Source organism: Acinonyx jubatus, chromosome A1 (genome assembly GCF_027475565.1).
Source record: "Acinonyx jubatus isolate Ajub_Pintada_27869175 chromosome A1, VMU_Ajub_asm_v1.0, whole genome shotgun sequence".
NCBI classification, from domain to species: Eukaryota; Metazoa; Chordata; class Mammalia; order Carnivora; family Felidae; genus Acinonyx; species Acinonyx jubatus.
Window position 1 is genome coordinate 28,467,360 of NC_069380.1, and position 14,141 is coordinate 28,481,500.

A 14,141-nucleotide genomic window follows, 5' to 3' on the forward strand; every position below is an offset into this window, starting at 1 on the left:
GCCCTGCGTCAGGCTCTGTACTGTCAGCTCAGAGCCTGGAGCCAACTTCAGATCTGTGTCTCCCTCTCTCTCTCTCTCTCTCCGCCCCTCCTCAACTCGTGCTCTGTCCCTTTCTCTCTCTCAAAAATAAACATTAAAAAAAAAAATTTTTTTTTAAAGTATGGGTTCTGTGTAAGGGAGATTTTTTTAAGAGACACTGATAGCCAATACTTTGTAAAACAATTTTAAAAGTTGTTGCCCTAGGGTCAGCCTAGGTAGGAGCTGTGTAGAGTGGTGGACAGAGCAGAGACTTCAAAGCTGGAACGGCCTGGTTTTTAAGCCGCCTACATCACCCTCCAGCTATGTCACCACAAGCAAGTCACATTATTACCATAATTCTGTAAGCCTCAGCTTCCTCATCTCTCGAGCAGGAATCATAAGTCTTTGTTGTCAGTATTAAAAATACTACCTGTAAAGACTAAGCAGAGTCTGGGGCACCTGGGTGGCTCAGTCAGTGAAGCGCCGACTTTGGCTCAAGTCATAATCTCACAGTTGGTGAGTCTGAGCCCTGCTTCGGACTCTGTGCTGACAGCTCAGAGCCTGGAGCCTGGAGCCGGCTTCAGATTTTGTGTCTCCCTCTCTCTCTGCTCCTTCCCCACTCCCACACACTGTCTCTCTCTCTCTCTCTCTCTCTCTCTCTCTCTCTCTCAAGTATCAATGAACATTAAAAAAAAAAAAAAGGACTAAGAGTTTCTGACACAGCAGTGGCAGCTAGGGATGATGGGTGGTGTAACTCAAGGCTTTGGAAAAGAAATCAGCAGGCCCCTGGAATCCTCCTGGAAACACCTCCAGAACTGGAGATGGGAGCTCTGGCCCCTCTATGTCATTCCCCTCTTCTTCCCCCACCATTTCATAGTTTCTGTGATCCAGAGCCCTCACCCCACTGGCCCGTGCTCACCTCACCCTCTCCCGTCTTGCGTGGCCCTCATTACTACAGGTACCGTGTGTCGAGCAACTGCTAATTAAGTGCTTTGCAATTACCCAATTCATCTGATCCCCCAAATAATGTTTATGATGCTCAGATGCTGTTGTTACCCCCATTTCACAAATGACAAAAGCAGTGAGATCATTAACTTGACCAGCCAAAAACGCAATTAGGACATATCAGAGCCAAGATTTTATACCAGGCCAGTCTGATTACAAAGTGGGTACTGATTCCACTACATTATACTGTCATTGTGACTTCCCAGGAAGGAAAAACAGAATTCACGTGATGAAATAATTTCATATAAACTCTAAGTGCTGAAACTTCTCATCTTGGGAAGCTAGCAAAGACAATGAAAAGAACTTGGGTAATTTTCTGACAGCAAAGAATCATAGCCTAATATGCATGTATTTGACAATCTTTGTGTTTCCTTGACAAAAACATAACCTAGAGACTAGACTTGGCCCAGGACCTTGTCAGGTGGGTCTCAGAGTTTTGCCTGAGTGTACTGGTAACTTCATTCCACTTTTAGCAACATTCATGCTTTCTTTTGGTCTTATTTTGCTATCCTGCTGTAATTTAATACTCTGCTCAATGTCGTGACTTGTTTGTAGATGTTACCCCTCCACAAACAGCTGGTTATATGGAAATCACTGACCTTCGATCAAAGAAACTCCGATACATCCCTATTCCCAGGTAATCCACTTTCACCTTTGTCCTCCGTTTGTATGTCAGATAGAAAGTGAGCCAAGTCTTCCCAAGTGCTCTGAATAAATGTGTGATTTTGCTTCCTTAAATAGCAAGCTCTTTTTTCCCCCCAGTTGCACTTGGCTTATGTCTTGCTGCTGTTCTGCATGGTTAACTGCTATTTTTATTTTCATTTGGGAAAAATGTCATATAGGTATAAGTCTAACAAACTTCAAGGCTTCATTTCTCTTTTTTGATCTGTCCTAATGATAAGTTTTTCTGTAATTGAAATAGCATTTTCAGTATTGCAGAAATCTTCGGGCTTCTTAAATGTGTTTAAGTTTTTATTTAATTCCAGTTAGTTAACATACAGTGTAATATTAGTTTCGGGTATAGAATATACTGATTCAACAATTCCACATATTCACCCGGTGCTCATCACAAATGCACTCCTTAATCCCCATCACCTATTTAACCCATCCCCCCACCTACCCCCCACCTCTGGTAACCATCAATTTCTTCTCTACAGTTAAGAGTCTGTTTCTTGGTTCATCGCTCTCTGTCTTATTTTTTTCCCTTTGCTTGCTTGTTTTGTTTCTTAAATTGCACATGTGAGTGAAATCATACGGTATTTGTCTTTCTCTGACTGTCTTATTTTGCTTAGCATAATACTCTCTAGCTCCATCCACCGTATCTATTAACTTTACATATTAGTTTTTGGAGGCAAATGTGTTCAAAATATCAAAGGAATTTAAATAGCATTTGTTTAATATTGTTTTTAAATGTGCTACTGTGCATCTGCGGTTGTGAAGGCTATGTAGTAGCTAAAGGCTTCCAGAGATTTAGAATGAAACTCATGATCATTCACTGCTCTTATTATTGTCCAATGACGGAAGCAAAGTATTCAAACCAGTTGGATGGAGGATACAGAAGGGAAACAACGTGTTTGGTGTCTACCCTTGAGGAGCACAGGTGTCCTCTCCAGTAGCCCATCCCTTTCTGGATGCATCCATGCCTGATCTCTCTCTCTCAGCCTAACTGAGCCCCTGCTCTGGTTCACCTGGCCTAGATTCTTCCTTATATTGCCCCCCTGGGGCCAACTCCTCCTTCTTCTAATTTTTTACTCTGCTTTGGCCTAGATTGACATCACATCCCCTACTAACATATACTTCCTGACAGGCAACTGAGACCTCACAACACAGGGGTGAAAGCCTCAGCTGAGATGTCAAGCAGAGGACCCTGGAGAGCCATCCAACAGGAGAGAAAGGCCAGCCACACCAAGGCTGTCAGTCATCCACAGCACCCGCAGGCCACCTTTGCACCCATTCCTCTAACCCCTAGAAGTAAATAGCTCAGCATGACAGTACACAGTAACTCAGAAGCACAGCTTTATTTCTTAGGACCCTTAATCAAGGTCAATAAATATGAAGAATAAAAGCATTACTCAAAAAAATAGGTTTACTCGTTCCAACATATAGAAGTATGGCTTCTTAGAGCATCTCACCTTGTCAATTTCATGGAAAATGGCTTTTGGTCATTTGGGGAAATTCCTTACTCCATATGAATTATATGCTTATTAAAATATACTATTAGTTCAAGCAACAGAAGCAAAGAACCACTTTTTGTTTTTTACCTTTCTAAAGCATTAATAATCTTTTCCAATATTTCTCTTAATTTCTCCCTCATTGGCCCTAGGCTTTATTTTGTTGTTTTTCCGTTTTAACTTTCTATGTGGACCATGTTCTACCCGCCATAGGAACAACATCTGGAAGAGCAGCTGTGTATATAGCCAGTGCCAACTGGTCACTGTAATGCATTCATTTAGAGCTGTACTGTTCACCAGAAATATAATGCAATGTCATTTTATGTTCCTTCCTTAGCCATATTCAAAGAGGAAAAAGAAATTGGTGGAATTAACTTTAACTAAACATTTTATTAACCCAATGTATTTAAAATGTCATCATTTTGACACATATTCAGTATAAAAGTTTTAATGAGATATTTTACATTCCTTTTTTCTTCTAAGTCTTTGAAATCAGTATTTATTTTACACTTTGGGAACATCTCAGTTTGGACTTGCCATATTTCAAGTGCCACGTGATTTAGAGTCTGTTCATTATCAGTATATCCTGAATTTCTCTTGAGATTAGCTATTGCCATTTTTGGCATATATGCAGTCCAAGAGAACAACCCATCTGGATTTCAGCTTTCCTGCTAGTTGCTTAAATTTAGCATTCTGCTAGATAGCTGGAATTTTCCATCTGATGGCTAACTTCAGATAACAGAAAATACAGTGACATTGCATGTAACTACAGAACCAAAATGAGTACATCACTTTTGCCCCCAGTAAAATTTGAGTATTTTTCCTCAAATTTTTGTATTATTTCCATCTGTAAAATGATACTGCCTAGCTCTCATGTGTGGGTGGATGTAAATCTGGGCTTCCCTCTACTATGATTCTATGTGTTCCTTAAAGACCTTGCTATTATGTATAAAAGGGAATATGCATTTAAAACAAGGTGAAGAAGGGGCGCCTGGGTGGCTCCGTCAGTTGGGCATCTGACTCTGGATTTCGGCTCAGGTCATGATCTCACAGTTCATGAGTTTGAGCCCTGCGTCAGTCTCCACAAACAGCACAGAGCCTGCTTGGGATTCTCTCTCTCCCTCTCTCTGCCCCTCCCCTACTCATGCTCTCGCTCTCTCAAAATAAATAAATAAAACTTAAAAATAAAAAACAAGGTGAAGAAGAGATTCTAGAGCAAATTGCAGCAAATGTGATTTTTTCACCCTTTTTTTGACATATTTTGACATATTTCAAGTTTCATACTATGAAGAGTTAAACATTTAGCCAGTAGATACAGTACTCAGCAGTCATACATCTTGAGTGCTCTTGGAAGAATTACAAACATTATTGTTTCACGTAGATAAGTTTCATTATTCTTGAATAGCTCTTTACTTCACCATGTGTACCTATTAATTTTTTTCCTAAGGCAAATATTTCTGGCAGAGCAACGTGAGATAAATCCTGTATTATGTCAAATGTTGCCTTCTTTGAGTCCTTCTATTATTGTAAAGTAGCTCTGAAACACTGAAGCAGTAGTTACCATCTTCTTCATATAAACATATTTTAAAGCTTCTGTGTCCCAGAGTAGCTGGCTGTGTCACCTGTGTTTAGTATCTACTAAGGCAGACTGGAAAAAAAAAAAAAAGGTCAGGTAGTCTTGGTTTATTCTTTAGGAGGTTACAGGATTTGACCCAACACATAGTGGTTTTGTGGTTTCCCAAATCTACATTGATAGTTTATTATGTTTTTATTATCTGATGAGACTCCGCCTTTAGACCATTTATTTTACATAGAAAATATCAGATGTATTTAGAGAGCCAACGCTGGTGATTCAAATTTCTGATCTGTTTCTTTTGTATAGTGAAGGCTATACCTAGAAAAAGGAAGTGTGCAGTTGACTCATAGAAGCAAAACTGCATTCCTAGAAATGAATATGTAGCAAAGAAAATATGCATATGTATGAAATATATATAATATGACAAATATATAAATTCCTTGTTATAAATTCTTGTAACTTCCTAAGTCAGAAAATGCAAAATATTAAATATAAATGCAGGTAAAGCCCATAGAAAAGATATCAGCTTTAGCACTTAGACTGAAACTTAGACCCCTGAGGAATGAGTCTAACATTGCAGGTGCATGAGATATGAGTTGGTTTAGAGTTCTTTTCTTTCTGACAGTGAACGCCAATACAATCGGGGGTCCACAAATACAGAAAAATGTAAGTAACCAATATATACCTGTGTATTTCTTTTCTTACAGATGGATCTCTTGGTATCTTTTAATATGTTTACTATTAGAATTCTTTATAGCAAGTTTAATGAACCACAATTAGGTAAACTAGCTTCGTTATTACTAACTGATTGACTACTGTAATTTTCTTTTCAGATCAGAATCTCTCTCACCATATACCACATGGCTGTCTACTATTTCGGACACAGATGCATTGCTAGCTGAGTGGGGCAAAGGTGCTATTATTACTGTCGATATGGGAGGTCACATCAGGCTTTGGGAAACTGGACTTGAACGTCTGCAGCGATCACTCATTGAATGGAGAAACATGATTGGACAAGACAGTGACAGACATATGCAGGTACCACTCTAACCCACTTTCCCTCTTAAAGGTGCATATTTATGTATAAGGTTAGTTCCAAATGGAAGTAAACCTCTGGCCTCAAAACTTAAATATAGTTACTTAAATACCTAATTTCTCATAATAGAAAAAGACGTGTCTTTTTCTAGATAGTGGGAAAGTTAAAAGGTGCCCTTTTTGCAGTCAGTGCTTAAATATACAAGTTCTTCACATCACAACATGAGAATACAAGACAATTGCTTCTGTTTGACCCCAAGCATTAATCAGCTTCTAGCATCACCTTTGCATTTGTTCTTTTACTACCATCATCTTGGGCATCTCTGCATGCTACCAAGGAGGCAGAAATACTGATATAAAACGCAGCACATTACCATAAGGTCAAAACCTTTAGACTAGAGAAGATACGTATATTATGCATCCAACAAAGATGTGTTTTTACCAACTTCCTTATCTCCAGATAATGCAAACTTAGCAGTAGATAGACCCAGCCCTGCCCTGAAAAGAAATATGGAAATAGGTCACCAAAGTGAGAGGAAACTCCAGAAATGACTCAGTCACCACCTACTCTAGTTGGTCTGGAACCAGTGAGGAAAGCTGTGTACCCATAAATACTAAAGCATATAATAAAAGGATTTATTTGTAATTGATTGATTTTAATCTTCAGAAGAAAACTTCTCTGTTTATGCTTCATTCTTATCCAGCAAGATAGTAAAGAAAGGCGGGTTCCTGCCAGCTGTGTTGCTCTGCAGAGAGCCAATTCACAAGATAAATTTCTACAAACTACTCCATTGATACTTGATTAATAATTACTATTTTGTGTGGTTATTTTTCTGATTTCCCTTAAAGGAGAATAATTGTGAATGAATAATACATATTTCTCTTAGATTCTTAAAACCTTATAGGAACATTCTGAAAATTCGACACCAATGTAGGCAAGCAACTTCAACTTCTTTTGAAAGGGTATGAATATATTAATTTAATTAAGCTAAAACAAATGTATCGCTCTAACATAAACATGCCATTAAGTGCAATGAATCTATCATAGCAACAGACTGAATGTTGGTCACTATCCATAACAATAATTAGAAAATTAATTAACTATGGTTCTCATTCTCTTATTATCCTGAACATTAGTTTCTTCTCCCTTTGAATTAAGCTCCTCTTTTCATTACAGAGATTGGTAAATACTATTGTATTTGAATTTCTTGTATTTTATTTCAATTCCTCATGTGTCATAGAGATGAAAGGTCATATTTTTCCTATGGTCAAGAGTGTGGCCTAAATTAAGTGTCTTCCACAACAGAACTTTAAAAAAGAATTTTACACATGATTTTCATAACTGGTCTTGACTGCTACAAAAATTAACCCCTATTTGTGGTTTAGCCATACACTCTTCTTTCCCAGCGACTTCCCCGACTCTTGTTCATCTTTCTATTCCCAGCATAGTGACTGATACACAACAGGCAATTAATATATTTGTGTATGCTCATACTCATATATCCTAATTGCACTGGCCTTTGAAGCTATTTGACAAAAAATGGAACTGTTCTTTTAAACTGTCACAAGTTATTCATTCATTTTTGTGTAACTGAATAAATATTTATTGGATGAGTATAGTTATTAAGTTAGAAATGAACAGAAATATATTATCTAACATCTCAAAAATAATCAAAAGATTTGGCTGCAGTATGCAGAGCAACATCTGATCCTTCCCAGACCTAACATTTTCCAGAAAATGCATAACTTTATGTCTCCCGTTCAAAGTTCAGCTATGACAGAAATAAGACTTATTCAGAAAGAAAGTTACACAATTCACAAGTGGATGTTAGTTTCATTTGGAAAATTAGAATAGTTGTTATCCAACCTTCTCCTAACATCTCTGATGTTCCTTGATCCATTTTGGTCGATATTGAAATATATATTTATCTACATACTCAAACTGAGAAACAAATTGTAAGCATACGTCTTTATGTCTAAAGAGACAGGATTAATTGCCCAGATGGTCTGACGTTGTTTTATTTTTTGGTCGGATCTGTCCTCTTCTCCCTGCTTGGTCAATAATGAGACAGCACAGGGACGCCTCGGTGGCTCGGTCGATTTGAGTGTCCCACTTGGGCTCAGGTCATTATCTCACAGTTCGAGTGTTCGAGCCTCGCGTGGGGCTGACAGCTTGGAGTCTGGAGCCTGCTTCGGATTCTGTGTCTCCCTCTCTTTCTCTGCCCCTCCCCCGCTCATGCTCGTCTCTCAAAAGTAGATAAACTTTAAAAAAAATTTTTTTAACAATGAGAGTATATTTAACTGCTCGTATGTAGACCAGTTCTTGTTATTATTCACAAGTAGTGTACACAACCAGACCTAAATGGGAATCACTGTGGAGCAGTAGTAATAACAAGCAAAATATGTCTTTTACAGTTTCCCGTACGGTGCGATCCCTCAAGCTCTTCCTCATTTATGGGCCTTTTATTCAGCATATGTCTCCTCCTGGTTCAGGAGCTTGAAAAATGCCTTTCTAGAAATATTGAGAAAAGAGAATATGTTCTTAGTACCATACTTCTCGCTGGCTAAGTTCCAGCCCTCTCCCTGTTCCTGGCAGAGTAACCCGATCTCCATCTAGTGGCAAAATGGACTTACTTTACATCGTAGAAATTAAAAGGCCTGCTTTGCATTCACTAGTTTACGGAGGTTTACACACACCTGTATTGTTTGGTTCCTGTTGGTCACGAGATGCTCCTTTAGGTCAACAGTGAAGGCTGGGCAAATACCCCACCACTTACTGACCCACTTTCTTCCTTGAGTCTTTTGAATGATAGCAAAAGAACTGTTTATGTTTAGATTAACTATGTCAGTTACATGCTTTACCACTTTCCTTTATATCTTGCTTCATTTCAGCCTTCTAGAGTTATCAATTCTGAAGCCATTGTTGCTTTGAATTTTAGTTTTTGCTTAATGAGTTCATTGATAGTTCTCCTTCATGAGTAGTTTGCAAGAGAGTGTTTATTGAGCTCTTCATATAAAATGTGTTCATTAATTTTACATGCTTTGATAGGAAGTGTGTTTTTCTTACAGCAAACAACTATAACAAATTCAAAGTGTCACTGTAGCTGTGGTTCTAAAAGCCCATGATTAAGAATTCATATTTATTACTTTTAGACTTCATATTTTCAGAAGCATGTGTTAATTATAAGCCAAAATTTTTCTGACCATGCTTCATAGTGTTCTCTCTAAAGCATATTTTTCATATTTTTATTTAGTTACACTTGGATTCATTCCCAAGAAGGCTGTTAAAGCTACACCACAGGTTTCTTCAGAAATCAAACCATCTTCTTTAAAAAGCTCCTGGTGACTATTCTTGTGGGAACACAAAAGCTAAAGGTTATAGCTTTCAAGTGTTATTGTCTGATTACAATAAACTAATTAGAAAGTAAATCCTCTGTATGTTACTGGTAGAATCTCTTTGAGGCCTTTGAATAGTACTTCCTTATCTGTATACTTTTAAAATGGATAGGATCTTTGAAACACAGTGTGGGACTACGACTTACTCATTCTTACAGTGAAGATAGTGCCTGGTACACAATAGATACACAGTAGAGGCATCAGAAAACATACTTAGAAAAGATAACTAATTTATATTAAGCACCACTAAGACTTTCCCCCTTTTAAAGAAGATATTCTAGGAATATGAGTAAAGGTAGTTGTTGTACTTTGGTAAACAAGACTGGCCTTTTCTTTAACTACAAGCCCAACAGTAAGGATTTTTTTAAGATATCAGTAAGATGGTAAGTCCTTCTTCCAGTTTTGGAAACCAGTAGATCGTTTCATTGGAGCTGTATTAGTACCTTTAGGTTTTCACTATGGAGACTATGTTTTCTCCACATACTCTGAGAGGGTTTACAATTTTTTGTTCTTTTTTTAAAGAAATTTTTTTAATGTTTTTTTTCTTTTTGAGAGAGAGAGAGAGAACAAGTGAAGGAGGGATAGAGAGAGAGGGAGACAGAATCTGAAGCAGACTCCAGGCTCTGAGCTGTCAGCACAGAGCCTGATGCAGGGCTCGAACCCATGAACTGCGAGATCATGACTTGAACTGAAGTTGGACACTCAACCGAGTGAGCCACCCTGGAATACAGAAGAATTCTTTCTTCTTTTTAAGGGTAGCTTATAGTTTACTCTTGCACCACGTTCTTCACTTTGGCCAGTAACTGAAAATACTTAGCAGTCTGATTCAGTGGGTCATTATCATTATCGTACGTATAACAATGTATATTTCATAGGATTGTTATATGTACATGTATCTTTGGGGATCTTCCTTGGCCCAAAAAGGCAATGCTTTTTTTTTTTTAATTTTCATAAAAACATTTGGCAAGATGGTCTAGCCATTTGCCTATGCGGTAGCATTTGAGCAATGCCTCTAATGATTTTCCCATGTTTATTCCTGCTAGAGAAATTCCCAGCCATGGAAATCCATTTTGAATCTGGATCTTGAATAAGGTTTTCAGACTTGAATAAGGTACACTGGGAGTGTACTACCCTGTGCTGTGCTGATAGACCAGCCCTCTGGTGAGGTAAAGGTGGGGCAGTTTATAATGTTTGCCAATTTCCCTGGTGTAACTACTCCCTCTGTGGCCGATTTCACGCTTCCAAAGGTTAATAATCAACTTGCTCGATTTCTGAGTATTTAGCAGCCATCAGAGAAAGGAAAGAAGTACTAGCAACACAGACAAGATGGTGCCATCTTATCTCTGGGAAGTGCTGAAGCCCATAGTTGTCCCAGTTACAGACTGGCGATGCTCTTTTTGAACCACGAATACAGTGTGAGCAAAGAATTAGAAAGAAGTCTGCAGTCAAGTAGGACGATACTCATGAGTTCACAAGTACAAGCCTCCTTTCTTAAAAACATCATTTCAGAAGGAAATTACCAGATTTTTACAGTCCTCCAGAAGCCGTGCTTCCATTAGATCACAACTTTGTCAGTGGTTGCTAAATATAACTAAAATTAAATGAGCAACCACCTCCCTCAGACAAGCAGATCAACAAGCTTATGACTTTCAGGGAGGCCATGAGTTTTCATTAACCTTTTGTGCATATCCAACAAAAATAATAATCCTACAAATTATAATAATTGGGGGTACTATAGAGTCTTAAACTAATATTAAAAACAGAAATAGCACCTAGCTTTCTCATTATAGAAAAGACCTAACCTTGGGAAATTGCTTTTCAAATCATCACTGACAGAAGCATTTCAACTCCTTTCTCTCATGACAGGCCTCAAGATCATTCTTTTATATGGTACTATATCTTCAGTGCGTGTTATTTAACAATATATTAGCCAGTAAAGAAGTAATCTTAGGAATATTTAAAGTATAAGGAAAACAAATTAATTCTGTAATATATCAGTTATAAATTGAGATGTCAAATGCAATGAATATGTTGACAATTAATGGCTCTAGAATTTTTATGATTCTGAGCCTATTATGTATATAGTTACATGTAATCAACACATCACATTGGCTACAGAAATAAAATCCTCCTGTTATATTTATAAATAAAATTGTAATTTTATTCATAAGCAGGTATAGCCTATTGGCTATGCTTTCCAGTTATAATATAAAGATAATACCATTGTACCTTACAAAGTTGTCGTAAGACTGAAATGCATCAGTACCTGGCACAGAGTAAGTAAACAAATAACAACTAGAAACTTAGAATTTAGAATTTGGGCCATAGAATTCTTTAATGCTTATATGGAAACGCAAAGCCAAATTAAAAGGAAGCAGTGTTACCCAGTCACCTAATATTAAATCATGACCCAATGAGTTACATAATTCATCATCTATCTTTGTGTTATAAGGTGTGAGGTTTGTTTATAATCCTATTTAGGAAAAGTTTTGTCAGGCCCAAAAAAGGAATTTTGGTCTGTGCCTAAACCTGTCAACTTGAGGAAAAGCAGGAAATGAATGATAGGACAATTGTCAGCAGAGGATTATAGTGTTTAGCCTTATTCAAAAGACAAATTAGAACAGGACCAGAAAACACACAGCAAATATATACATCATCTTTAGTCCTGAGTTCTGAGAACAGTGAAAAGAGCAAGTCAAATTTGGAGTTGTCTCTCTTAATTTTTCCATATGCAGTACTCTTTGGCCTCTCCTTATAACATTCCAAAAATGTCTCTCTTTTTATTTTCTATTTCCTCACAAGGTCAGGCCACAGGTACCATTCTCTAACCTCTCTGAATAATCCCACCCATTCTTTCATTTATTAAATTAACATTTGCTTAGTACCCAGAATTGCTAGGATAAAGAAATAAATAAGATACAGGTGCAGACCCAGGGAACTTACAGTCAAGTAGAGCTAAAATGAAATAAGTTGAGTGCAATATGGCAGATAAACTGATAGGAGCATGATCAAAGGATCAGAAAACAGCCTAACCCCAGTTTTTCAGGAAGGGGGAAGGAACTCTTGATAAATCAAACGCATGTGATTAGTTTTGTCTCTTGCCAAAATCCCAGTAAAAGAGCAATAAGGGATCAAAAACCAGTCCCAACCCACCGGGGCAAAGAGAACTACAGACGCAGCAGCGCTTTGGAGGATAGAAAATAAATGGGTGGGTGATAACGGAGTTATCAGCTGGAGAGAGCTGAAACCTATTCTTCCAGAGGGGGAAGCCAATAAGATGCAAGCTGCCGTACTCTGCAGAAGCCCACAGAGCATCAGGGCTTGAAGGCACCATGTACCTCTGAAGATTGGAGTGCAGGGTGGCACCAAAAATTGGGAGATGAATTGAAATTCTGTATAGAGACCATTTAGATAGCCAGATTTTCTCCTCTATTTTGCACCTGGGCCACTGGCTCTTCTCTAGGCTTACCAAAGACAGGAGCTGTAATGGAGATTTGTACAATTGAGGACAAGAATGAGACCATGTAGACAGTGAGAAGATAAAGTGAAAGTCTACTTTCCTTATATAGATTCCATGAAGCTGACTTCCACATTTATACCCTTTGAACAGAAGAGTAGAAAAATCCTTTCTAGAAACTGACATATCCAAAAGAAAACCTTTCTGATCTAATATTTGGAAGTTTTTCCTTAGTAATCTTACAAGAAGACCCACTTATTGTTGAGACCAGCCTTTATGCAAAAACTTCAGTCCACTTTTTAATGCCTTCTTCTTAAATATTAATGGATAGCCTCTTATACAAAAAAAAATGGAAATGAAATGAACAGAGAAAATAGAGATGATGCAGAAAGAAGAAAAACATGTCACAAAGTGACAATTGACATTCTCAGACAGGCAAGAGAAAATTTGATGATCATAAAACAAAAATGTGATGCTTTTTTAACATAGGAACCTTCAAAGAACAAGAAAGATGTCTTGGAAATTTAGTACCGAGTAATGTATAGAAGTGTTGAATCACTATATTGTATACCTGAAACTAACATAACACTGGATATTAACTGTACTGCAATTAAATAAACAACAAACCAATCAGACATGGTATATGGAGAAATAAAAAGTGGTAGCAAAAATAAATTCAATAGGAGGCGTTGGACATTCACTGGCTAGTGCTTCACTTAACCAAGTCAACTTTCAGAACTGCATTCGTTCAATGTGTTGTCTCATATCTCTACAACACATTTTAAGGTTTAAAAGTTAAGGGGCACCTGGGTGGCTCAGTCGATTAAGTGTCCTACTTCTGCTTAGGTCACTATCTCTCAGTCTGTTGAGTTCGAACCCCTCATTGGGCTCTGAGCCCAGAGCCTGGAGCCTGCTTTAGCTTCTTTGTCTCCCTCTCTCTTTACCCCTCCCCCCCTCACTCTGTCTCTTTCTTTCTCAAAAATAAACAAACATTAAAAATATTTTTTTTTAATTTAAAAGTTAAAAGACACAAGGCCTGATTGGGGGTTAAAATGATTTTCTAGGGGCACCTGGGTGGCCCAGTCAGTTAAGCATCCCACTTTGGCTCAGGTCATTATCTCAGCATTGGTAAATTCGAGACCCGCATCAGGCTCTGTGCTGACAGCTCAGAGCCTGGAGCCTGCTTCAGATTCTGTGTCTCCCCCCCCTTCTCTCTCTGCCCCTTCCCCACTCATGCTCTGTCTCTCTCAAAAATAAACATTAAAAAAAATTGCAATAAATAAAATGATTTTCTAGAACTAGTTTCATTTGAACCTCTGTAGGACTTGCTGATAGGAAGATAGGGGTAGGAAAATGGATCTTCTCCCATGGACTTCTGCTCACTTTCCAGGCAGAGCACAGCCCGTGTATTTCCCCCTTGACCTATATAGCCAAACAACAGAGCTGTCGATACTCTCTCTGCTTCCATCAGAAAACTGCTAAA

General features: G+C 38.0%; 1 protein-coding gene across 1 annotated transcript in view; it reads left to right on the forward strand.

Annotated features, from left to right (window-relative positions):
- The window catches only part of VWA8 (von Willebrand factor A domain containing 8), a 359,065-nt gene that overhangs the window by 259,793 nt on the left and 85,131 nt on the right, over positions 1–14,141 (forward strand). The window contains exons 36-37 of the mRNA XM_027064910.2: positions 1,579–1,660; positions 5,604–5,808. Of these exons, the coding sequence (XP_026920711.2) occupies positions 1,579–1,660; positions 5,604–5,808 (287 nt within the window). The remainder of the gene's footprint in view (positions 1–1,578; positions 1,661–5,603; positions 5,809–14,141) is intronic.